General features: G+C 39.0%; 1 protein-coding gene across 1 annotated transcript; it reads right to left on the bottom strand.

Annotated features, from left to right (window-relative positions):
* Window positions 1–49: 49 nt before the first annotated feature.
* LOC142095345 (uncharacterized) lies at window positions 50–27,955 on the bottom strand. The gene is made up of 6 exons (XM_075178297.1): window positions 27,814–27,955; window positions 23,423–25,348; window positions 8,686–8,793; window positions 4,891–5,082; window positions 4,712–4,808; window positions 50–2,770 (listed from the first exon to the last, which is right to left on the bottom strand). The coding sequence occupies exons 1-6, from the start codon at window positions 27,835–27,837 to the stop codon at window positions 861–863; spliced, it is 4,257 nt and encodes a 1,418-aa protein (XP_075034398.1). The 5' UTR covers window positions 27,838–27,955; the 3' UTR covers window positions 50–860.
* Between the last annotated feature and the right edge of the window lie 24 nt (window positions 27,956–27,979).

Raw genomic sequence — 27,979 nt, 5'->3', positions numbered from 1 at the left:
AAAAAATGCTTGTTCAAAAGGATAGCAGAATAATAAAAACAAATAGTACAAAACTTAATATTCTTTAATACTGAAGTAGTACTCACACTACACTGTATAGATTATATTCTTAGCAGCAGTTATTGAACCATATACATTTACTCATTTAGAAACAAACTTTGTTGAGTTACTTATTTCACATTCCTTTGTGTTCTACTTTAATTTGTCAGTGCAGATGACCAAAACATTGAAAGAAAAGTGGATTGTATGAACGGCAACTGAATTGGCAAATGTACATTTATTTGGAACTGGCACAAAACAGATTAGGAGTATGGACAATTCAAGGCTATTGATTTACAAACAAACATAATCCATTTATTGGTTTGGCAGCATGTACAGGCTTGATGGGAACTATAAGAAGAAATGAAAAGGACGAACAAGATGAAATCGCTGTTTTGTTTTTTTTTTGATAGACCTCACTATTAATAGAAATTAATCCTCAGATTTTATATCAATACTGTACATCAATCTACAATGTAGGGCAGTGATGTGCAACAGACAGTCCTCCGAGCCTTCACCTGTGGCTCCAAGCATCCTCCAGCTTTACTGTCAGATGTGTTTGTTATAGCTTGCAACACATGTTTAAAATGCTGATATGTTATTACAGACAGGGGTCTCTTCCTTTGATTAAATGTATTGTTTTAACTTGTTACTGAGATTATGGGTGATGTGCAGCCCTTTTAAAAGTTAGAGGGCCGCCCATGCGGCACCTGAAGTGTATCAGGTTGCCTGTCTCTGATGTAGGTTAATGGATTTCTCATGTTATCAGAAGAAATTAGTGAGGCACAAATTATTTAGAAAATGTATTACTAAAACCAAATTTATCTATGAGTTTTCATATGCTTGGTTAAATAATTTCCTAACATAAAATGTTTCCCACATTCTGTACATGTATATGGTCTCTCTCCTGTATGTTTTCTTTCATGTACTGTAAGACCTGACTTATCAGAAAAATATTTCCCACACAGTGAACATGAAAATGGTTTGACTCCTGTGTGAATTCTTTGATGTACAACAAGACCCGAACGATAAGCAAAAGTTTTTCCACATTCAGAACAAAAGTGGGATTTTTCCCCAGTGTGAACTTTCTGATGTTTCTCAAGATGGAACTGACTAGGAAAACTTTCACCACACTGAACACACGGTCGTTCCCCTGTGTGAATCCTGTGGTGCATAGAGAGGGCAGAGACATTAATAAATTTTTTCCCACACTCCAAGCAAGAAAATGGCTTCTCTCCAGTGTGAGTCCTTTCATGGCGCTCAAGACTTGTGCGACAACTAAAACATTTTTCACACTCCAAACATTTGAACGGTTGTTCCCCGGAGTGATTTCGCTCATGTACAGCAAGGCCTGAACGATCTCTGAAACATTTTCCACATTCAGAGCATGAGTACGGTTTTTCCCCTGTGTGAATTCTCTGGTGTACAACAAGAGCAGAACTGTCAGTAAAGCTCTTCCCACACTCCGAACATGAATATGGTTTCTCTCCTGTGTGAATTCTCTCATGTCTCTCAAGATGTGTTCTACTAGGAAAACATTTCCCACACCGTGGACATGGAAAGGGTCTCTCCCCTGCATGTATTTTTTCATGTACGGAAAGAGAGGAGCGTACAGCAAAACATTTCCCACATTTTGAACATGAAAATGGCTTCTCTCCGGTATGAGTTCTAATATGTAAAGTAAGATTGAATTTTTTGGGGAAATTTTTTCCACACACTGAACATTTATATAATTTCCCTGTTATGTGGATTTTCTGATGTTCCTGAAGAATTGAGCTAGTACTAAAACGTTTCCCACATTCAGAACACGAAAAAGGTCTCTCTCGTGTGTGGACCTTATTCTCATGTGCATAGAGTGCTGAGCTTTTAGTAAAGCTTTTCCCACAATCCAAACATGAAAAGGGTTTTTTCCCTGTGTGGGTCCTCTGATGTGCAAAAAGATTTGACCGATGAGCAAATTGTTTCCCGCAATCAGGACAAGCAAAAGGCTTTTCACCCGTATGAGTCCTTAGATGTGACATAAGGGTTGACTTTGAAGAAAACCATTTCCCACAGTCAGCACACAGGAATGGTTTATCTCCAGTGTGACACTTCTGATGTAGATTACACTGGGTGATGTTGTTATATGACTTTTCACAATATGAGCATTTAAATGGTTTCTCTCCTTTCCTAAGCAGCAGAGAAGATATACATTCCATCTGTGTGTAAATGTTTTCCTCTATCACACCTGGTGCAGATTCCTCCATCTGAATTTGTCCATTTTCTGTCCATGTCTGTTCAGAGGGTCTAGAATTGTTGGTCTCAGTTAGACAGATTTCATGACACAAATCTGGATCTATCTTAATAGGAAGCGTTAAGAATGCCTCCTTAGTCAGCTCTGTGACTGTATACATTTTGACATCTGTTAAATTTTCTATAGAGGAAACTTCCTTTGTACAGTCAAATGTATTATCTGCAGGAGTGTATTTGTCTGCATCTGATAACCTGTCTTCTGTGCACACCATTAAATTAGTATTTTTATTAGTATACATATCTTTATTGGTTTCTATATCAAACAACACTGGCTCTTCTTTCATTTGAGTTGATATCTTCCATTCTGAACATGCTGAAGATGTATAAGCACCAACATCAAACTTTCCATCTTCACAGTCGGTAGTCTCCTTCTTAATCTGAGGAGCGGAACATAACCTTTGTGCATGCTCTCTGTTCTCAAGAAGGTGCCTATTATGACCTAATGGAAATAGATCTACAGTTGTTATTGCAGTCGTGTTAAAGCAACAGCACAATAGAGAGGTCATTACTAAAGTAAAAATATGGGCTATAAACACAATCTATTGGTCTAATTACACAATATGCCCTTAATCATTTCTGTCGTAAACTACTTATGAATCATATAAACTGTATATAGGTGTTTGTGATTTAATTCACAGTATTAACTTTGTGCAGCTCACAAAACCTCTATGTCCAACCATGTGTTAAAACCTAAGAGGGTGAGACTAAATAACTCTGTTATTTTTTGATCATCTCTAAATACCTTATATATAAAGATCCAGCTGTATGTTCTTAGCAGCAGGTGAGTGTCCAATACCAATTTATGGCACAGGTCGTAAAAGCTAAAATGTCTTGGAATCTCCCTTACAGCCATCAAGTCTGGTATGTAAATTATGACATATTGTATAGATGTAATACCTTTGTATGACATTTTGGTAACAAGTTAGGCCAGTATGAAGAATCCCAGATTAAAAATGTGTTTTGAACAGAGGGTTGTCAAAACTAATTTGCATTCACACAGACTTTTGATGCTGACTGCATGCAAAGGGGGTTGTGGGCACATGAGGCATGTTTAAAATATCTTATAAACCTAAAAGATTCATTAACTTTCGGGAGTCAATTTCATAATGTAATTCCCTCCTTGCACGCAGCAGCTAGAATGATTTTCCTTGCAAATCGTTTTACGTCTGCTGAGTCAATCTGTCAGTCTCTACATTGGTTGCCTTTTTTTCAACGAATCCAATATAAAATTCTTCTACTAACATACAAGGCCATCAACAAAATTGCACCAACACTTGTCTCAAAATATCTCCCTACTCAACACCTCCATTCTGCACAAGATCTGCGTCTCTTCCACTTTCATCACATACTCCCATGCTCGGTTACAGGACTTTTTTCGGGCTGCACCCAATTTGTGGAATTCCCTCCCTCGCACCGTAAGACTTTCCTCTAGTCTTCAAACCTTCAAGCGTTCTCTGAAAACCCACCTTTTCAGACAAGCTTATGATATTCCTCAACCACCATCTTAATCTCCCTAGGTTACCCTATTACCACCCTCTACACAGATAACACAAGACAACAACCCTCTGACCAACATTGCTACACACACAGCCCACTCAATACTTTTACCTTTACATTCTAGCTGGTCCAGTGTGCAATGTGATGTAACACATGCCCTTGTGTTTCAAACTCCCAAATTGTCCCACAGATTGTAAGCAGGGTTCTCTTACCTCTTTGTCTGTCTGTATTACCCAGTATTGTTTTATTAATGTTTGTTCCCAATGGCTAAGTGCTACGGAATTTGCTGGCGGGCGCTATATAAATATTGATGATGATGATGTGCTTGGTGACTGACTGACTGACTTAGACTAATATCATCTTATACCAGTAAAGGGCAACCTGATATTTCAAGGGTCACACAATATATCTATATTGAATTGCACCTTTAATAGTTCTTTGAGTGTCCATAACAAATTGTTTGAAGTGCCAGGGTACCTTTATGCACAGTCTTTCCATTTCATCAACTATTTAACATTATGTAATGAAACGAGTACATAAACCCTTCATGCTACTGTATGCAAAATTATTATCCTTAATCATTCCAACCAGATACCATACCCTGAACCATATAACACTACAAGTAACATCTATTCAAAGATATTCCCGCTTCTGAGCTAGGATATATATTTATTAGATACACAGAACTCAATAGTGGGTGTATCCGTGTAACAGATACACCAATGGGCATGTGGGTGAAAAATACTTCACAAAATGTTACTTCTTAATCTCGCAAAAGGTGGAAACACAAATAAAATATATTACTAGCAATGGTGGCAAGGCTGCTCTTTTTACATTTGAGGGTATATTTGGGTCAAAACAAACAAAAGCAGAAATAGCTTACCCAATGGCCTGTTTGAATCATAATTCTCCGCCATGGTATCCTTATAGCAATCTCTGTGTCCTTTAAAATAGCCACGTTCTTCACACCTTACAGGAATCTGACACACACAATAATACAGTCATCATCCAGACAAATCCTTTGGTGTTACCGTATAATTTTCCATTCCCAGCAGTGCTCACCTCTCCATTTAGCAGCTGAATGATATTACTGGTGAGGTCTAGAATCTTCTGGTCATTGTTTCTCTCATGTATCGGTGAGTGAGGTGGAGGCTCCATGATGGGGCACTGGGTCCTACTCAATCCTACTGACACACAGGAATGGCTGCTCCTGGGGGTCACATGATCTCCAGAGTTATTTACAACAATGTAGTCCTAATAATTCAGAGAAACAAATACACTATGTTAAACTCTTTGAAGATATGTCTACTATGACAAGTATAAAAGGTCTACCTACCAAACCCCTCTAAATAAAAGAACACGATTTTAGTACACTATAGTTTTGATGTAGAGTTGGATGTAAAACAGATTTAAATTACTTAAAAAACAAGCGTATTTCTGCCCATATGCAGAGCCATACACATCTATTTTCCTCCCCCGTCCTCCCTCTCCAGACGCAGCCCGGCAGAATACGCATGCACTCATCTTCTGGGCATTCCCAGAGAGCTTTCATGAGATACACACATATATAATATATATATATATATATATAATCTCGTCACAGTCTACCGTGTGTATGCAAGCCCTTTCACAATCCAACCAGTCATGTGTACACATATACAGTATCCTCACCCAGCCAGTTTATTAGTGTGTATCCTGGTGAGGTTTAGTCTGTAAAAAGTGTACAGCTAACGTGTTTGAGGCCCTACAATATCCCAGAAAAACAAGCTATTTTTCCTTTGGAAGTGCTAGGGTGATTTCTATATATTTGTAAAGCTTCAAAGTGTCTCAAGAAACACAGCCCAAAATATGCTAATTTGCATTCTCTCTCATTCAAAGCAGCTGGAGAGACAGAAAGGGAATAGCAATGTTTTGCTGCAGGCTTTATCTAGAAGGGGGGAGGGGTTAAGAAATGTTCATATTAATTGGGCTTTTCTATTATGACAGGTATGGTTCAAAAACTTCCAACTGCTGAGTACTAGAGATCTCTGTTTCAAATAAGATTGTTCATGCACAGATAACACTGTGTAAGTAATAAAAGTACTCACATGTAGAAGGTTTACATTTCCAAACTTCCACAACAAAATAAAACAGCTTGTAAGCTTGAGTAAGAATAGACCCACTAAAGAATACTGGGAAACTGCTGAGTAGATCACTGTACCATGGTGAACTTGTCAATGGCAAAGTCTCTTACCTGTCCAGTCAGAAGATAAGTCATACTTGCCAACTCTCCCAGGAATGTCCGGGAGCCTCCCGAAATTCAGGTCAGTCTCACGGACTCCTGGGAGAGTAGGCAAATATCCCGCTACTGCCGTCTCAAAATGACATGATTCGCGGTGAATCGCGTCATTTTGGCCCCGACCCCACGACAAAGTCATTTCCGTTGCGCCTCTCCCAGAAAGAAAGGCAAGTATGAGATAAGTGATATCCAATGTGAGAATCAGGATTGCGCCAGTTGTTATATTCCTCTCCTGCACAAACACACCAAACTGATTATATTATAAGGAAAGTGAACACCAGTAATGGGCGCTAATGTATAACCCAAAAAAGCAGCCTAAGGTAAACAGGGATATTCACAATTCCCCAAAATTGAAAGTATAAAAAGATAGATACCTTTTAGCGCTATTATGGTTTCACATAGACAATTCAACAGGAGGTTCTAAAAACAGAAATAAAACCATACATAGAGTAGTACAGTAAACACTGTATAACCTTTCCAAAAAGGGAGCCCTTTATCTAAGTGAATAAATGGAGATCTTCTTAAATTCCACCACGTGAAGGGGACCCCCTCAGGGATTATGCTTACAAGATTCCACTTAAAATCAGGCACATCAAATCTGTCAGATATTCACAAAACTTGCTTCCATAGAAATGCAGCACCTCCCATGAATGGAAAAACAGAACAAACATAGTATAATACCATTTATTAAAAAAGGTACCCTTGGTACCATAAACAGAAATAAAAACTGGAGCTACATGCTCCTTATCCGCGTATAACAAAAATCTTAATACAAGTATTATAAACAACAGGAGAAATATCACCAGTGATGAACATAGTTCTCCGCGATGAATCAATCAACTTCCACTCCAGACCAACGCGTTTTGATTCCTCAAAGAATCTTTGTCAAGGTATCCGGCAGTTTATGTGATGTCCCTTTTAAAGTCCATCATATCCAATCCCGCACAATCGGATCAAAGACACAGTTCACGTGACTCAACTTCCGTCTACGCGGTACACAGCGGAGGTCACATGATCCTCTTGTACTTCAAATCGAGGCTTGGATACAGAATTTTCCGCGCATGCGTGGTAGGTGTACAGACTCAAAAATCGATATATGTAAGTATACAGCTCAATTTCAAACAACATCCACAATAGCGTTCATGGATGTGAGAGGAACAATGGAAACATATATAAATGACAGGTTAGTTAAAAATAAACAAGTAATAAATACATAAATACAAAATCCTAAGCTTCCCACCCCTCCATCAGGGATATAGACCAAGGTATATTGAAATAACATTCCTATCACTTCTCAAAATGCATCAAAAATGTCAATTACGGAAACCATTTTAATTCAAAGTCTGCATTCAGACCTCTAGGTTCCAAGGTTCTAAGCTGATAAATCCACCTCATCTCGGCCTTAGCTAACCTCTGTATAACATTTCTATATCTCCAATTCGGTTCAATTTTTTCAATCCCCCAAAATCTAATTATTTCTTTAGGGTTACATTGATGGAACTTCTTAAAGTGGTCTGAGAGATTGTGAGTCTCAAGCCCTTTCCGAATATTATTCACATGCTCCCTCAACCTAATTTTCAGAGGTCTAGTAGTTCTACCTACATATAGAAGTTTGCAACTACACTCAATGGCATAAATAACATTCGTTACATTGCAAGTAATAAATTGATTAATGAGATATGTTTGTTCAGACACTTTAAACTCCTCCGTTTTCATACGTTCCAATGGAGTATTTCTGCACATGACACATAACCCACATCTGTAGAACCCTTTACTTTTAACATAAGGTTTGGATATGTCAAACGTTACACTTCTGACTATTTTATCTCTAATGTTAGGAGCCTTTCTGTAAACAAACATAGGTTTTTCAGGTAAATTGGCTCCTGTCACTGGGTCCTTTTTTAGAATGTCCCAATGTCTGTGGAATATGTGTTCAATCTTTTTATGTGCAATATTGTATTGCGAAATAAACGCCCATGTATAATTCTCCATATTTGCTCGTGGTTTGATGTTCTCTTGATTAGTCAATTATTTTCTTTCACATTTGTTAACAGTTGGATCCACCCTGCAATTATTGGTCTTCCTGGGGGGTTTAGTGGGTCTTTATGTATCTTGGGGAGTATATAGATAACTGGAATCACGGGATCCTCTATATTAACATAATCAAATAGATCTTTATCGAATATTCCTGACTCCCTATGTTTTTGAAGTAGACCTAAAAAAAATTTTGTAGTATACCTAGTAGGGTCACTTTTTAACTTTCTATATCTACCTCCCTCAGTCAGTTGTTTTAATATTTCATTCTCATACTTCTCTTTATCCATCACCACTACACCCCCGCCCTTATCGGCTGGTTTTCTTACAATATTTTTATTATCTTTTAAAGTTTTGAGAGCCTGTCTCTCTTTGTAACCAAGATCCCATTCTCTCTTAAAATGGCCACCATTAATAGTGGTGTCAATTTCATCCAATACCATTTTACTAAATGTCTCTATCTCTATAAAACTTCCCTTAATTTGATTGTTACCAACTATTCTAGACAATCCTGTTACTATATACACATTCCCAGCAGTGCTAACCTTTCTAGTCAGCAGCTGAATGATCTTGTTTGTGAGTTCTAGAATCTTCTGGTCATTGTTTCTGTCATGTATCAGTGAGTGAGGTGGAGGTTCCAAGGTGGGGCTATGGTTTCAACTCAAGCCACATGACACACGGGAAATATGCCCATCAGATGTTTTTTTTCAAGACCGTGCAATCCTAGGCATTGAGAAAGACACCAACATATCACTGCAGAGAAAGGATTTTTTTGTGAATGTGAAATGTTGACCGGATCTAATACTTTTACTTGACACCAGAACCTAAATCTGCCTGGTCACAATTCTGAGACTCCCATCTGTAGATTGTGAAACTCAATAACTGGATGAACTAAATGGATTAATATTGTTTTACTGTGCGATAAGTACACCACGTGTTATGATGCAATCGCACGGATTAATAACACATATTTACATTCACACACTTGTAAATAATACACATTTATTTAGGTTCCAATCCACATTTATTTATTAGTAAAATCTATTAGAGATTATTTATATATAGGTAAAACTATAGTAAAGGTATTTATGGTTCAGGTCATCAGAAGGTAGAGTTTGGTCTCATATTAAAGCTTATTTCACCAGAATTAACCCGGTTTCGACAGAGTAGTATTACAACTCTGCCTATGTTTTGTATGTGGGAGCAGTACCTTTAATCCACCAGAGGTGCTGCTGTTCTGCCCCTGAATTATCCGCCATGCCTTAAGGAGTTAATCCTGCTTCCTTGATTAGAACTGCACCTGGTTCAGAGATTCTAATACCTGCCTCAACCTGTGCTCAGTGCAGTTCATCGTTTGTACCTGGCTACTACTGGTCTCCTGTTAATCCCTGCTCCAGTGTTTGCTTTGCTGCCGTTTGACCTCCTGCTGTGACCCTTGGCTTTATTCCTGGACCCCGCTTGTTTGCCTGTTGCCCTGACCTTCGGCTTGCCTTCTGGACTATGCTAATTCGCTTGTGACCCTGATCTCTGCCTGTCCATTGGATTCTGTTTAACCTGATCTCTGCTTGATCCCTGGACTGCTTCCCTGAACAGCCTTGTGCCTCCTGGACTGGGGTAACTTCTAATACTTGTCCCTGCCATTTAACTGTACAGTCACTATTTGGAATCTGCTGCTCTGTGATCTCACCTGTTCATATCTGTGGATTTGAGTTATTCTTGTTTACACTGCAACCTGGAAATCTGCTTATCCCACGTTCTGAATCCTTGTTTATGTGTTTGCCTGAATAAAGACATTTGCTTTATTATACTTCCGTTGCTGCTTTGTGAATGCATAACAAGTAGCAATTGCATCTAGCAGACGCACGTTATGAGCAATATAAGATTAATTTAAATATCTTTGTGCGTTGGAACCACAATAATCTATTTGGACAATGTTTATTGGTAGCGATAAAAATGAACATAACAAGGTTCATACCACAGAAATGTACAACAATGTGCAGTGCTTACTATACTGTACAACAAAAATATTTCCCTGAACATGCATTTATAACCCCCTATTGAGGCAAAGAAGTCACCAGAGTGACATCACACTTCACCTCTCCAGTCAACAGGTGGATGATCTCCAGGTTTAGATTTAATATCCTCTCAGTCATACGACACCTATCACTGTCCATCTTCAGGAAAGCTGTATGATTATCTGAAAATTGACTCTAAAGCTTGTGGAAGTGACCACCAAGACATATTTTAAAAATTATAATAATATAACATTTATTTGCATCATCACATCTTCATAGCAATATGAAACTTTAAAATAAACGCAAAAAAATTAAATATAGGGACAACAATGTGACCAGAGATCCAGAAACTGTATCCTGGAACTTCCTTTAATATTTTATTTGCATATTAAGTGGGTAGACAAATAGTGACCTGGACATATACTATAAATGTACCACCAGCAGCAAAAGTCAATAGATCACATACTGTGCGACATTATGCACTCTATATGAATGTTACATGTATCTGTTTAATCCCATAAATACTGAGGAAAATAAATAAGATAAATAATTTTTTACATTAAGCTACATTGGTTAAACTATTTATAAGTGGCTCTCATAAAATGTCCTCTACCACCTGAGTGAAAATAAAATCCAGCCCGTGTTTACACTGTACGATGTACCCTGCTCATAGGCTCTTGTGAAGCTTGCATGCAAAATGACAGACGTAGTTTTGTGACAAGTACTCCATTACACATACATAAGTCAAAAACTGCTTTAGCTTGTAGCTTTACAAAGACAGCCCATCATTTCTATATGTGTCATGCGGGCACAGAACAGAGCAACAATATAAGCAAATAGAAACACAGTTAGCTTCTGTATAGCAAGTGTGAGCATTAGCTTTCTTACACTTAAAAATATACACCTATCTGCCACAACATTAAAACCACTGACAAGTGAAGTGAATAACATTGATTATCTTGTTACAATGGCACCTGTCAATGGGTGGAATATATTAGGCAATAAGTGAACAGTCTGTTCTTGAAGCTGATGTGTTGGAAGCAGGAAAAATGGGCAAGCATAAGGATCTGAGCAACTTTGACAAGGGCCAATTTGTAACGGCTAGACAACTGGGTCAGAGCATCTCCAAAATGGCAGATCTTGTGGGGTGTTCCCAATATGCAGTGGTTCGTATGTAACAGAAGTAGTCCAAAGAAGGACAACCGGTGAACCGGGAACAGAGTCATGGGTGCCCAAGGTTCACTAATGTGCGTGGGGAGCAAAGGCTAGGCCGTCTGGTCCAATCCCACAGAAGAGCTACTGTAGCACAAATTGCTGAAAAAGTTAATGCTGGCTATAATAGAAAGGTGTCAAACAGTGCATTGTAGCTTGCTGCGTATGGGGATAATAATGCGCCTGCTACACTACAAAATTTGTTCAGGAGTGTAAGGTCATTTGCCTGAGTAGTTAAGTTTAGCCAAAATTAGATCACGCAATGGGACAATGATTCTAAGCAAACAAGCAAATCTACAAGTGAATGGCTGAAAAAGAAAACAGGGTTTTGGAGTGGTCATGTCCAGAACTCATGAGATGCAGCATGGTGGCTAAGTGGTTACCACTTCTGCCTCACAGCAATGGGGTCAAGAGTTTGATTCCCGACCATGGCCTTATCTGTGTGGAGTTTGTATGTTCTCCCTGTGTTTGCGTGGGTTTCCTCCGGGTGCTCTGGTTTCCTCCCACACTCCAAAAACATACTGGTAGGTTAATTGGCTGCTATCAAAATTGACCCTAGTCTCTCCCCCTCTGTCTGTGTCAGTGTGTGTCTATATTAGGGAATTTAGACTGTAAGCCCAATAGGGCAGGGACTGATGTAAATGAGTTCTCTGTACAGCGCTGCGGAATTAATGGCGCTATATAAATAAATGATGATGATGATAATGAGTGGTTTAAAGAACATGACAAAGAGTTCAAGGTGTTGACTTGGCCTCCAATTTCCCCAGATCTCAATCCAATCAAGCATCTGTGGAATGTGCTGGAAAAACAAGTCTGATCCATGTTGGCCCCACATCACAACTTATAGGACTTAAAGGATCTGCTGCTATCTTGGTGCCAGATACTAGAGGTCTTGTGGAAACATGCCTTGACGGGTGTCAGAGCTGTTTTGGCGTCACGAGGGGGACCTACACAATATTATGCAGGTGGTTGTAATGTTGTGGCTAATTGGTGTATATAATTTCAAACCAGAACAATGAAATATGTTAATTATAGGTAGATAGCACTTCTGCCTTACAGCACTGGGGTCATGAGTTCAATTCCCGTCCATGGCCTTATCTGTGAGGAGTTTGTATGTTCTCCTCGTGTTTGCGTGGGTTTCCTCCGGGTGCTCCGGTTTCCTCCCACACTCCAAAAACATACTATTGGGTTAATTGGCTGCTAACAAATTGACCCTAGTCTGTGTGTCTGTGTGTGTGTTAGTGAATTTAGACTGTAAGCCCCAACAATAGGGCAGGGACTGATGTGAGCGAGTTCTCTGTACAGCGCTGCGGAATTAGTGGTGCTATATAAATAAATGGAGATGATGATGATTATAGGTAGATTGTGTTGTATTCTTATTATGTGTATATTACTGATATCCCATACTGAGATCACAGGATGTCTGCACCAGATGTTAGTGTTACTACAGATAATGTTTTCAATAATAATACAGAAAACATTACTGCTGCCTTGGATTCATTATGTGCATACAAATAGCTGGAAAGAACTAACTGACAATTATAGGACAATATTGAAAACATGATAATGCATAAACTATGACTGATGGCATCACACCTATATGATAATCTGGAAACTAATATACAAGACCCATCCACTCAGCACTGACCTGAAGTAGCCTCAGAGTGACCGGAAGTTAGTCAGTCGGAAGGCATTAAATGGACTGGACGCCGTCCTATCACAACACGGGGTGTGAGTTAGCGGTGTCATCGCCGCTTCCTGGTTGCGTTTCAAGCCTTTCTCACGAAGGTCTTTTGGTTGTTATTGGCTAGCAGTGATACGACGTAAGAAGAAGAAAACCTGTATTACTATGGGAATTGTAGTTTTGCATCACGCTTTCCAGCTTAGAAAGTAACAGGATAGAAAGCGAGGGTTGCATGTAATTACATTTCAAATACAGGTACGATTCCATGATCTAATTATGGTGTAGAAAGACCACTTACTATCCTCACTAATATATACTTTTACTCCATTTATCCACTTGGATAGACATCCTGGTTATTATGTATACGCATGTCTAGATAATAAAGTCCAATGGCATTTAAAATAACTGGACATTAAATGCAATGAAATAGCATCAACCTTGTGCATTTATGTAAATTGTGTATTTTCTGGGGCATTTTAGGTGTGGAAAAAAATATGGAAATATGAGTAGTTTGTAAGAGTGTTATGGTAATAAGGATATGCTTAGCGTAAAAGTAAACAGTTGCCGTCCTCTCCATTATATGCTGCCTGTTGTCCACCGAATACAGACCCAATGACCAGCATATACATTTATATTGCCCACATTGAAGCCCCATGCCCAAAATACTGTATATAGCCACATAATGCCAGTTATATCATGTATGCATTTGTAAAGTAAGAAGACGTTTACATCCCATTATTAAGTATGTCCTGAATACATACTATAAAGTGATCTACAGCTGTGACCAAATTACAGACAAAAAGCATTAAGAATTACAAATACAAACATGCATGACAGACTTCTGATAGATTTAGGTGGTAAGTACTGTTAGCGGCAATGGTAAGTCTGTGCAAGTAATAATTGTGTAACCAGAAGGTATTTAAAGGACAAACAAATAAAGTGAACTCTACATCTAGACTCCAGGGATAGACAGTCTAGATCTGATAGTAAATCAAACTGCTGCATTTTGTAGTTACACAGCAAAACAAATTGGCAGATTCAGTTGTTACGTTTTTCTAGCTTGCCAAGTTAAATTTCAGGATCTGTACCATACTTCCCTATAGTCTATATCGGCATTAGCATGTGATTCACAAGCCACTTTCCAGCCCTGGGAGTTAGGCAGGATTTGTTCTATAAAGCAAACCAGGTTGAAATTAATTTGGATGTCAAGGTGTGCATATGCAAATCAAATGAATGGTTAGGATCCAGAGACATATATCCAGGTACATTTATTTGGATTGTGTTGTCAGATAAGTGTTTGGAGTTTGCTCTAACCAGTAAATTAGGTATAAAACAATTTTCAAGTTTAGTCTTTGTTCCAAATAGCATGGATACTTTTTTTTTATAGCTGATCAAAAAGTTTGTTTTAAGTTATCCAATGTTCACCTGCCAAAAATCAGATTGCACTACATTTTAAGCTTTGAAAGGTTTAAGCTATGCTCATAGACTATACGGATATAGTAAGTATATAATTTACATACTTTCATAGGTAATTTATAAATATGAAAAAAAGTAATGACCCCAAAACAGAGCCTTGAGGTACTTAACCATTAACCAAAGAGCCAAATATTGACTAGGATCTTCCTGAAAAATAGGAGTGAAACTACTTTATTCCATGTGTTCCTATACCTGAACACTGTAGTTTGCTTAACATTGTAGTGTGATCCATAGTGTCAAAAGCCTTTGCAAAATATAGGAATAATACACCAATCAATTGAATTGGTCCATCTCACACAGAATTCCATTGCAGATTTTTAAGGGTTGTTACTGTGGATTGGTTTTGATGAAAGCCAAATTGAAATATATTTAAACAAATTGTTTTGTAAAAGCTGCTGATTTGGGAATAAGCACATTCTTCCACCACTTTGGATGCTATGCACAGTACAGAGATAGAGTTGTAATTTTAAATAATGTTTCTGTCGCAACTTATGAGGCTTGGCATGACTCCACATATTTTCTATGCTTTGGGAATTTGAGCAGAAGACATAATAGGGCCTGATTCATCACGGCACGCATACTGAGCGCAATGTGTGTAAAAACGTCCGTAAATTGGCTCTGCATACTCCCGAATTCAACAATGAGCGGATCTGAAGATATGTGTGCTAATGAATTTGGGTGTGGGTCTGCTCTACTACACAAGAGACAGCAGGATACATCCAATACCTATGTGGAATTTAAATTTGCAAACGAGCGCATAGAAAAAAAAATATTGAATTAATGTCACCTGTTGATAATATAGGCGTTCATGACAAAACAGTTGTTTTTTATATTTTTATCTACTGAACATAAATTTTTTTTTTTACAGTTGCAAACACATGTTATAGCGTGCAAACAAGAATGTTATCACTAGTGTGCAGGACTTAGACTAGCCCTGTAGCTGGAGCAACATATACAGCAGAAAAACAAGTAACTCTGAGATTCCCAGAGCTTTAATGAGACGTGACTGTGTGTGCTTGAGTTTGGCACGCCTCACTGTACATTGACTACCCGCCCCATTCCCTCTCAAAAATCATAGGCTGTAGTAAGTGTCCTTTGTTTAAACAAAGATGACTCTGACGTGGCTGCGTTCACTGGCATATGAGCCAGTTCTGGGTATGCGCAGAGTAATTTTGCGGATGATATGCACACAAACGGCAGATACGTCCCTTGATGAATCAGGTCCACAGAGTATACAGTCATCACCAAAAGTTTTGAGAATGACACAGGCTGGAGATCACTTTGTCATGCTTATTGAGTTAGAATCATGGTTATCTGCAAGGAAACACCTACAGTCATCATTGCTTTGCACAAAAAGGGCTTCACATGCAAGGATATTGCATCTAAATCAACCATTTATCGGATCATCATGAACTTCAAGGAGAGGTGCAATAGTTGTAAGGAAGGCTTCAGGGTAGCCAAGAACGTCCAGCAAGCTGCAGCACCGTCTCCTAAAGTTGATTCAGCTGTGGGATTGGGGCACCACCAGTGCAGATATTGCTCATGAATGGCAGGAGGCAGGTGTGAGTGCATCTGCACGCAAAGTGAGGCAAAGACTTTTGGAGGATGGCCTAGTGTCAAGAAGGCCAGCAAAGAAGCCACTTCTCTCCAGGAAAAACATCAGGGACAGACTGATATTCTGCAAAAGGTACAGATTTTGGACTGCTGAGGACACTCATTTTCTCGATGAATCCCCTTTCAGATTGTTTGGGGAGTCTGGAAAATCACTTGTCTAGAGTTGCAGAGGTCTTCAAAAAGAAGGGTCAACACTGCAAATATTGACTCTTTGCATAAACTTAATGTAATTGTCAATAAAAGCCTTTGACACTTATGAAATGCTTGTAATTTTACTTCAGTATACCATAGCAAAATCTGACAAAAAGGTCTAAAAACACAGAAGTAGCAGACTTTGTGAATACCAATATTTGTGTCATTCTGAAAACTTTTGGCCATGACTGTAATTAGGAGGAAATCGGTTTAGCGATGAACAGAGCACTTAGTGTAGAACCTTTGACTGCAACTGGTCAAACGCACATTGGTTGTTCAATTTGAACAATATAAGTGCATGCTCAATCTTGTCTTCAGATACTAAATTATATGTGAATTTCAGATTACATTTTGATGGGAAAGCGAATGTATAAGTGTGGCCAAATTGTATCAACATTCTGGTTATTTATGCCTTACCAGTAATCGCCAATAAGGAAATAGCATAACGGGTTCCTGATAGCAAGAGGTCAAAAATAAATTATTAATGACCTTACAGAAAATTGCAGGATTTGAAGTGTTTTGTTGATATTTGTCCGAGTAGCTTTGTGCTTTTCCTACTCGTATTTGCCTACTGCATTTTTACAGCACGTGTCTGTAATCATGGAATTTTTTTTAGTAGAGCTGCTAAGCTGCCATGTCTTCCACAAGGCATCTCTGAACTGATATAAATCAGTGAGAATGGAATTAACCCAGGGAAGGTAAGCCTCAAACACTCTGGCTCTACAAATTGGAACATGGGTATCATAGAGTTTTAGGAAGTCTGATTGAAAATACTCTAATGTAGAGTTGGAGAATATAGTCAAATTGATTGTAAACCAGGGACAGTTAGATCATCAAGGAAACATTTTGGTTTGAATATTCTTCTGTACAGGACTTTCGGGGGCATATTCAAGTCCGGCGATTACGCTTGGTTGCACATGTAAAGTGACAATATGGTAATGCAACATCGCAGATTTCCCTTCGCAACCCTATGGGGTGCACACGGAAATCTGCTCTGTTAGGGTAACGGGAAGTATGCAGCCGCATATAATCGCGATCGCCGGATCTAATTGAAAATGCCCCTTAGATTGGGCTTTAAAACTTTGGTTCATGTCAGTACTGTCAGCCAACAGGTCATGTTTTCAGGATTTCTGTCTGTAGAAACAGGTGAGATAATTACTGACCCAGCCAAATAGATTAACTCACTTTTGCATGTATAAATAAATCCTGAAAACATGAACTGTTTGTAGCTCTTGAGGACTGAGTTTGGGCACCTCTGCCTTATATAATAAGCTAAATGTTAACATATTGCTGGCTATGTGCATTATTTGGTTGTTGTTGTGCATGCGCAGTATATTTTGTTTGTTGCTTAATATGAACATAAGCAATGAAGGATGAGGCGCGAAGAGTGTATCAGCATAGGGCAATCAGAAGGCTTAGGCCCTGTTAAGGCTTAGGAACAGCAGGCAACTTCTCTCTGAGCAGTATAGAGTTAATTGCCTTGCTGGTACTGTTAAGGAGCATTCAGGTCTTTACCTGTGTGTACAATCACATGATCTATTATATAATCTGAAGGCTGACCAGCTGCTGTTTCTCTTTGCTGTTCTTGCTACCTTTAATAGCTACCTGTGTCAGTGAGTAGTTGCAGTTATAGCTTTCACACACTAGCATTTCCATGCTCTTGTTCAGTGTTGTTCCGAATCCTGTCTGCTTTCCAGTATCTGACTCTTGCTTGTGACCTGGACCATCATGTGTTTTGCCTGGACCGAATCATAGCCTGTGAACCCAATTATCGTGTTTGCGGCTTTAACCTGATTTTGATTATTGCATGTTTATCTCTGGTATGCTGTTCGTTCTGTTCTCTGGATTTTGCACCACGGTACTCTGCACACCTTGAGCCTCAAGGAAAGCAAAGTTTTTTTTTTTTTAAATGGACGGATTTGCACACACCTATGCACATATTCAAGTACAAGTGGATCTGAAGAAACGTTTCCATTTGAATATGGGATAAGTGTGCTCTGGCAATACGGCACAACACACTGCAGGATATGCACATTGCGCAATAAGTCCCATCTGAACGCACAGATAAAAAAATATTAAACACATTAACACCTGTTAATAATAAAGTCATTAATAAAAATACATTTATAACAAAATACATTTATCAGGATTGTATTAATGCATACTGTACATAAAATGCATTTTTAAAGTTGCTTTTAATTAAAAACACGTTATGGCATGCAACATACGCGACAGCCATCACTATCAATTAGCACTTGCATCTGCCATATAGTTGGTGCAAGTGAGATGGTTACAAATCAGAGTTGCCTACTCTCCCGGAATGTCTGGGAGACTCCTGAATTTTTGGGAGTTCTCCCGGACTCCCAAGAAAGCAGGCAAACATCCCAAATCCAGACATCTCCGTTGTTGAAGTGGGTGGGGGGGTGGGGCTAAATGCATCATCGGACAGCTGCCTTCAAAAGTAGACGGGTACACTATAAATCATGTACCTTGGAGATGCTAAGAGCTTGAATTAAACGAATGTGCATTCGTGTTTTCTACCTTGGCAGGCCCTTACTGTACAATACCTACATCCGTACGCCCCTTCCCTCCCCTGTTCCACCCTTCAAATCATAGGTTGTTGAAAGTGTAATTTGCATTTGAAGATGAATTGCATGCACATGTGTGCACTGTCGTACAGTCCATTTCTCAGTATGTGCAAAGCAATTTTATGCAAAATACGGCACGCAACAGGACTTACGTTCCCTAATAAATCAGGCCTCCTGTGTATAGAATTCCACTTCTGATGTGCATTAACATTTGTTTACTTACACTGCTGCTTTTCCTACTGCTCCTGCTTTGTCAAGTTTTATCAGTACTAGTGCTGCTCCACATCCATACAGCAGTACTAGCCAATCATTAGAATTACAACTTGTACCTTATTTTGTGGCTCACTATACTACTTGGTACTCTATACTGCCAAAAGTAGTGCCAGTCAGAATCATTTGATGTTTCATCATTGTTTAGATGGTTCCAATATTCGTTGTTTAAACCTGCAATGGTGAGGATTCATTGTTTTCTCACCATCGCTAGATTTCTCCTCTGATGTTTTACGGTGGTGTTTTTTTTATTTGTATTTTTAATTACACTGTGGTGCTTTGGACTGCCTGCTGACTGACTTACTGTCTTCATCACAACTAAAAATAGTCTGACTCTAGTCAAACAAAAAAGACATTGAACGGACTGCTCCAGCATGCATGTCTCTACTGGGATGGTAGCTAAGAGTGAAAGCCAATCACCAGCAGCATAATGGACGAGTTGCAGACTGGCTGGCAGCTATTGGTAATTGAGCAGTGAAAGTCAGTGTCAGTCACTCACTCACTGTGTTTGCTGCATGAGACACACCCAGCGGTCACACACTGTAAGCCTACATTTAGATAAACATAAGAATGATTTCAGAAGTGTATTATATGTTTAAGTAGCCAGTGCTTTAAAAAAAAATAGAAATATCGGTTCTAAAAGCAATGTTTAGGACTAAACAATGTTTGTAACCAATATTTAAAACATCAGTACAACCAACGTTTCCTTTTGATATCCAATCCTTAGTACTGGTTGAACTTGAGAACTGCATCCTTCCTGTTCCATTATTCATACCTCAGAATCCTATTGGTACATCATCCATCCCAGCTCTCATGGTACTCAGAGTGGTACACGCAGGTCAGTCTTTTATCTTTGCTCCTATCTTATTGTGCTAACCCTTCTCTGTTAAATTACCACTATTTCAGAATCAGTCCTGGGTACAACCAAGTACTGGCGAACATATCAAGTTCCATGAGAAAAGAGGTGAAGCTCTCATCAACACCAGTCCTGGTAATTTAACAATAAGGTGATTTATGACGTTAAGTGGATAAATTTATATGTAGCACCAATGCCTGTGACAGGCAGTCCATTTGAAACAGAACACATGGAAATTGTTTGGGAACTACATCCGTAGCTCTTCTGTGGAATGGGACCAGACTGGCTAATCTTCGCTCCCCACGAGCATTAAAGAGCCTTGGCCACCCATGACCTTGTCACCTATTGTCCTTCCTTGGACCACATTTTGGTAGGTACTAACCACTGCATACCAGGAACACCCCACAAGACCTGCTGTTTTGGGGGATGATCTGACCCAGTCTAGCTATCACAATTTGTCCCTTGTCAAAGTTGCTCAGAACCTTACACTTGCCCATTTTTCCTGCTTCCAACTTCAAAAACTGACTGTTCACTTGCTGCCTAATATATCCCACGTCTTGACTGGTGCCATTGTAATGAGATAATCAATGTTATCCACTTTACTTGTCAGTGTTTTTAATATTGTGGCCGATTGGTGCAAGCGTTGTTGGCACACAGGAAGTGATGAAACACATGTAATGGAATAAATTATGGTACAATTAGAAGTTGGATAACATATTGTTAATGTAGTATATGTGTTTTAAAGTGAAGTAGGTCAGAACTATGTGGACATAAGCTTAGGAATGTGAGAGGTCACATATGCCCCTTGACCTCTTGGGTATAGGTTTTCTGTTTGATGTAGTATCTGTCGAAAGCATTTATAATTTATTTCTTTACTTGTATGGTGTATTATTTCAAAGTATATGATGTGATTAGTGAAGTCTGTTAAGAGGGGTGGGTTTTACTGAATATAATCTGTGTCTTGTATAGGGAAACCCCAGTCTTATTCTATTGTTGAACTAAGACTTAATGCATTGCATTATGAAAGAATAAAGAGAACTTTACATTTTTGAAAACTTACTATTTTTGAATCATTTCTACTCTATCACACATAGTGAGGATCAGAAGTGGTGTGTGTGGTTACCGAAACTTAGAACACAGCGGTCAAGGTTACACTGCCGAGAGAGACTGCAAAAGTGACCGGTAACTGAACTGTGATCAGACAATTGATCCCTGCATAAAGCAATTGATGAGTGTAATTTTAAATGTATTCTAATGTACTTTTTTAATATTGGTTGAAATAAAAAGATACTGCATTATCCTGCTCCCCCTCCCTACTGTCTTGATTTACTTCTTATGATTCTCCAGTTCTTGGTTTCATGTAATTGGTGTGATTTTATTAAGGAAGGATCCACTAAAGGGAGAGTTATTATTTAACTTCACATACTATCTATCAGAGGACTTCAGGACACAACAGCCAGGTAGCAACGGACAATACAACAATGTAGTAGGAAGCAGTCTGCAAGCATGAATGCTAACCTGTGGGTTAGGAGTTCATTAAATAAACTTGGTTTAGATTGTATATATCAGGTTTAAACCCCTATAATGCATCCTCATAAGGGCAATCCAGAAGAGGAGGTCTGCTGATAAGAGACTAAAGCTCCCTAGCTATGCTAGGGAATATATACACACACATACACTGTATTTTATCTTTTTGCTTTGGAAATATGTTCTGACCTTGTTGAAGAATTGCCTTCATTGTTGTTTGCGATGTTATGTTGTGTAAGAACCCCAAATACTACTGACAAGTGAGACCAAGGACTTTTTAAAAAAATATATTTTTTATTTACTCTTTATATAGCCACAAATGAAAATTAGATGTTTGCCAACTTCTTAAAGAGACAAAAATCCCTCTGGGGTAAGAATACACTTCATGTACACTGCAGTTCATATTTTGTAGATTTCCCTTTGTGGGGAAAGGTGGCATAATTTCAGTCAAATTACTCTTGTCTGACTATGGACCTAGGAACCTCTTTGGAAACACGCACCACCACTGTTTAGGAACATTATCCTTGAGTCCTTAAAAAAAAAATGTTCTGTTTGTGTACATTGATATTTCTATTAAATACCATTTCAAAACAAGATACACAATTGTATCCAGATATAAACCATCCACACATTACCTCTACATTTAGGGGAGCATGTATGTTGTACAGGTAATTGTAAAAAATGGAAGCGTTGCCTGGAGCAAACAATTCCATTCTACAATAGTACAGTTTAGAATATGAGTGCAGTCATCTGGTTGCTATGGGCAACACCAACTTTTCTAGTTACCAGATAAACAGTTTTCATCTACCCCAAGTAATACAACTGTACATATAGTACAATTTATAATAACCAGTCATTTATTTCACTAGACTAAAAACAGGAGTTCTTAACCTGTAGAATATAGCATAATTGATTTGACTGTGAATCAACTGCAGAACACATTGTTCAGATTAAAATGGTACTTCCATGTAATGCATTTTACTGTCGACTACAAAATAACACACACATATATATTATATATATATATATATATATATATATATATATATTTTTTTTTTTTAATTTTTTTTTTTTTAATAGGAGAGCATGTACAGCTAATACCAAAATGATTAAGAATAATTGGAACTGCAGGATCCATGGCAACTCATAACTCGGGTGCTGACCCACAGGACAAAAACACCTGTCTAGGACAGATAAGACGTATGAGCAGAAATATCCCAACCGTAATTCCAAAGCATTCTGGATAAAAATTTCTGTACTTGTATTTATGATTTTATAGTGTCATATTTAGTTAACATATTGTGACCAATTTTACAAATGTAAATAAACATTTCTCATTTTATTCAAAAGTATAACAGTCAAACACCACAAAGGTATTTTCACTTGTCCGTCCACGGTCTTAGAGATGTGCTCCTTATACTGTTTATATATACAAACTGTAGTTGAAATATAGCTGCCATACAGAGTCCATTAATGCAAGCAATCTGCTGTAAGGCAGAAGTGGTTAGCACTTATGCCTTACAGCACTGGGGTCATGAGTTCAATTCTCGACCATGGCCTTATCTGTGAGCAGTTTGTATGTTCTCCCTGTGTTTGCGTGGGTTTCCTCCGGGTGCTCCGGTTTCCTCCCCCACTCCAAAAACATACTGGTAGGTTAATTAGCTACTAACAAATTGACCCTAGTGTGTGTGTGTGTGTGTGTGTGTGTGTCTGTAAGAGAATTTAGGCTGTAAGTCCCAATGGGGCAGGGACTGATGTGAGCGAGTTCTCTGTACAGCGCTGCGGAATTAGTGGCACTATATAAATAAATGGTGATGATGATGATTAGTGCCAAAGGACTTGTTAGGATATAGTGACTCTAACTGCATGCTTTGCTAAGTGCCTGGTTAAATAGTGTTTTAACACAAAACATTTCCCGCATTCTGGACATTCAAATGGTTTATTACCTATATGAAGTTTTCGATGTGTAATGAGTCCTGAACGGTCAGTGAAACATTTCCCACATTCTGAGCATGCAAATGGTTTCTCCCCTGTGTGAATCCTTTGATGGGCAGTAACCCCTGACCGACCCCGAAAACACTTTCCACACTCAGTACATGAAAATGGTTTTTCGCCTGTGTGAATTCTTTGATGTGCTACAAGACTTGTCTTACAGTTGAAACTCTTCCCACATTCGAGGCATGAAAATGGCTTTTCTCCTGTGTGAATCCTCTCATGTCTGACAAGATGTGATCGACTAGGAAAACATTTCCCACAACGCGTACAGGTGTAGGGTTGCACTCCGGTATGAATCCTCTTATGTACGGAAAAACAAGAGCGGTCAGAGAAACATTTCCCACAATCAGGACAGGAAAATGGTTTCTCTCCTGTGTGGATTCGCTGGTGGGTTGCAAGATTTGCATTACTGGCAAAACTTTTCCCGCATTCCACACATACAAAGGATTTTTCTTGAGTGTGCGTCTTCTGATGTGTGGCCAGAATAGAGCTACTCGTAAAACTTTTACCACATTCAGAACAAGGAAATGGAGTCTCCCCTGTGTGAAATCTTTGATGTGTTATGAGATGTGATCGAGTAGGGAACCGTTTCCCACAGTCAGAGCATAAAAAAGGCCTTTCACGTGTGTGAACCCTCTTATGTGTATAAAGTCCTGAACGGTCTGTAAAACATTTCCCACAGTCAGGACATTCAAATGGTTTTTCCCCGGTATGAATTCTCTCATGCGAGATAACATTTGAGCGGTTTGTGAACCTCTTCCCACAGACAGAGCAGGCAAATGGTTTTTCCCCTGTGTGAATCCTATGGTGAGCGATAAGTTCTGATTTCCGGATAAAACATTTCCCACATTCGTTGCATGAGAATGGTTTATCTCCTGTGTGAATCCGCAGATGTACATTAAAATGAGTTACATGGTTATACGATTTCCCACAATAAGAACATATAAATAGTTTTCCGGACTTCTGTTGATCTGAAAGACCAGATTCGTCAACGAGTCGTGTCAAACTGACTGGAAAAGCCACATTTTCATCTTCGTGAATTGCTCTATGTGTAATAAGATCTTCCTCACTTACAAAATGTTTCTGGCACTCTGAACAGTTACGTACTGCCTCTGCTGTGGCACTTACATGGCCAGTTGTATTTGCTTGCTGTCTAGTGCGGTCACTGCTCTTGTGAATATTGGGCATATATTGGGAGAGGGTATATTCTGGAACAGTAAAAGTCACAATGTCTGAAAAACTTTCTTCAGTGAAAGAGACGGCTTCCTCTTTAACCTCAACGGTTTTACATTCTGTCTGTGAAAACTGTGCAGGGGTAAACCCTCTAGGATTTGTCAAGTGTTCTTCATCGTCCCAGTCTAGCTCCTTCTTTACGCATACAGAGGTACGTTTGGTTGCTGTATAAATGTTGGTCTCTGTAGAAAGTTCTTCATGTGAACAGGATTCCTCCTTAACATGAGTTGAAAGCGGTGTACACTCCTCAGACGCACCAACATGGTTAGCCTCAAATTCTTCCTCAGAGTCAGATTCTGATTTTATAGGGCTAGAAGTATATTTTGTATGTGTATGTTCCATGAGTGGGTAAGCACTGGTGTGTGTAATAATTTTTTCCACAAATGATACAGATTCACTGGTTACACATCTCACTGGCTGTCCTTTTTTGTTCCATGATTCTGTTCCACCATGAATGGTGCCAATGTCACTTCTATCTTCAGTCCTTGAATCTGATGCCAAGAGTGATGTGAAACCCGTCTGGTGTGTTACTGGCCATGTTTTTATCTAATTTAAAAAAAAAAAGTAAAAAATAAATAAAAATAAACAATATTTAATGAATTAAATAGTAATACATTAAATTAAGTATGCTAAAGAGCAAGTATGCCAACCAAGGTAGACTTGTCACTTACACATACTGCTTCAGGTGATCAAAACAGATGCCTCCACTATGTCGCCTATAAATATACTATACACCAGGTACTGTCTGCCTCCAGGCCAAACAGCCACATCCAATAGGAAGCAATTAGTGTGGTTGGACATTAAACACATACATGATCATCCGACTGTATTTTCCACCAATCCATAGCAATATTTGAAAGATCACAATGTTGATCTAATTCAGCAGTAATTTTGGATATTTTCTGGCAGAATTTTTTTGCTTAAAGTGGACAAAATAAAAAGTCACAAAATATTTTTTTTTTTTTTTTTTAGTTTAATAATTGACAACTTAAGGATTTATTAAGGAGACAAAAAAATCCATCCATCCATCCACCTAGAAGAGTGACTACACTACCCAATATAGTAAGAATGTACTTGTGCAATGCCGTCTCCCTTCTGCCACCCTCCTGTTTGTCACTGCCAACCAGTAAGACGCACTGGATGGGTGATGCCAAGTAGATAAAATGGTGCGGACAGAAAAAAAACTGCCCGCGTGGCTCACATGCTAAGTCAGTAACTATAATCGGCCCCTAGGTGACATGCCCTGCTATTGGGGGTATAGCCTGAAAGGTAAAAAAAAAAAAGTGACACATGGTCAATGCGAATTACTTTTTTCAAAATGCCTAAAGTGTGTTTGTCATAGTGACCTACTGACCAATATTTTTACATCCATTCAAGCTACACCCTCTTATAAAGGGTGAGTTGATAATGGCAGAAAAGGCAGATATAAAGCTACCATTGAATACACTATATTGAGACATTACTTCAGTAATATATCTTGCTGAACAAAACAAGGAAAAGACAATTGTTAAAAGCCTTATCTAGCAAAATCAAGAAACTGTCATGGCTATTTGGCCACAATGGGGCACTTTTCCAGTTGAGTCTATGGCTGGTATTTCATTTCACATAAGCAGAGCACACTGGAAAGCAGCTCCCACTAATGTTAGTAGTAGTTAGTAGTTTGTTGTTGGCTGAATAACTTTCCTTTCTTATATTGACCATTTAAATGTAGATCTAGTAAAAGGAACCCCCATGCTTTCCCATCAGGTGAAGAACATATAACCGTGTTCCCTCTTTAGGATGCGTCCCTGACTAACAGGTCTATTCTGTACACAAAAGAACATTGAAATGGTATTGAAGCTGCACAACCACAAACTGAATTTATTGTTACGACCATAATCCCCCTGATAACTGAAGCCCCAGGACTGCTACATGCAGAAGATTTTCCTGGGTGATCCTTCACTCCTTTCACAGCCCCAGACTGTGTGGGTCACTATTGCCCGATCAGCTGCTAGTTGGGACTGGAGTCACTGCAGTCCTCTGAAGAGTTGCAAGAATATAGAAAGTACCAGAACAAGACCTGACTACAGTAGTGAACCACTCGGAAAACAATTTCCAGTCACACATGTACATGATGCCCGGTGGATAATTATTAGTGTAAATGTTCTGTTAAATGAAATTTGTGACTGATGCAATAGATTATCACATTGGGGTTTGTTGTGTGACTAAGACTGTCGCCGTGATCTACAAAACAAGTTAATAGTGACATTCATAAGAGAGCAATGTTACGCATAAAGTTAGCTGTATCAATGTCAATCCCTTTTAAAGTGCCCACAATAACTCTTTCTGGTTTTATTTACAGGAGTCACTTGACTCTGCTCACCACCAGTCATTTTGGTTATCACTGGGCCCCCACCATTTCTGTACTACCTTTTCCCAGTTCATTCACCATCCCAGAATATGCTCCAGTTGCATTTGAAAAACGTTGCCATTTATTACAAACTTCAAATCTCCAAGGGGAGCATCTACATTTTCAAGCATCTTTACTCCTAATACCCACCTGTTTCTCAGTACACAGTCCTGGTGGTGGGATGGAATGCGCAAGAAGGGGAATTTGGTTCACCAGTGCCAGATTCCAGCACTCAAAATAACACTCTTCCTTGGAATTACAACTTCCCCTTTTTATGCAATGCAACTAGATTACTTAGTTGTTTATACTGAAAAAAAGTATGTATCGGGTACCAAATTCCATCATCAAGACATATTTGCTCCATAGGAAATTAATACCCCAAGACCACAGCTACCCTCTGGTCCCCAACATAAAAAAATAATAATATGACAATTGTTCTCATCTACAGCTTCCATTTTCCACTTTATTATATGTTGGCATCATAGGCAAATAGGGTAGGGAGGTGTACCTTGGGTCACATGCCTCTGCTCCAAAAGTTATCAGACCTCCCCTGATGCACAAAATGGCCGCCTGTGAGTCTTATTAGACTTCATGCGCAGAGTGAGTGTGTATCAGCACCCACCATATCCTCCTCCATGACCACCATCTCCAGGACCCTTTCCCAGTCTGAGATACACGGCTGCTTTGTGACGTCATCGGCCTGAACCTGCCGGGCGCGGGTGCTCTCGGGAGCTAGAGTTCACTGACGCATGCGAAGATGCACTACGGTGGAAATGCGCATGTGTGAG

This window comes from Mixophyes fleayi, chromosome 6, assembly GCF_038048845.1.
Source record: "Mixophyes fleayi isolate aMixFle1 chromosome 6, aMixFle1.hap1, whole genome shotgun sequence".
NCBI lineage: Eukaryota > Metazoa > Chordata > Amphibia > Anura > Limnodynastidae > Mixophyes > Mixophyes fleayi.
The sequence above is the reverse complement of the archived record's forward strand: the minus strand, read 5'-3'. Positions and strand labels throughout refer to the sequence as shown.

Bases quoted from the DNA above. Each gene is read 5' to 3' on its own strand.
- LOC142095345 (XM_075178297.1), bottom strand. From the start codon at position 27,837: ATGGTGGTCATGGAGGAGGATATG. The intron at 5,083-8,685 runs GTTAGCACTGCT...CTGAATTATTAG, and splicing joins TTCAGCTGCTGACTAGAAAG to GACTACATTGTTGTAAATAA. The intron at 2,771-4,711 runs GTAAGCTATTTC...TATTTCCATTAG, and splicing joins TGATTCAAACAGGCCATTGG to GTCATAATAGGCACCTTCTT.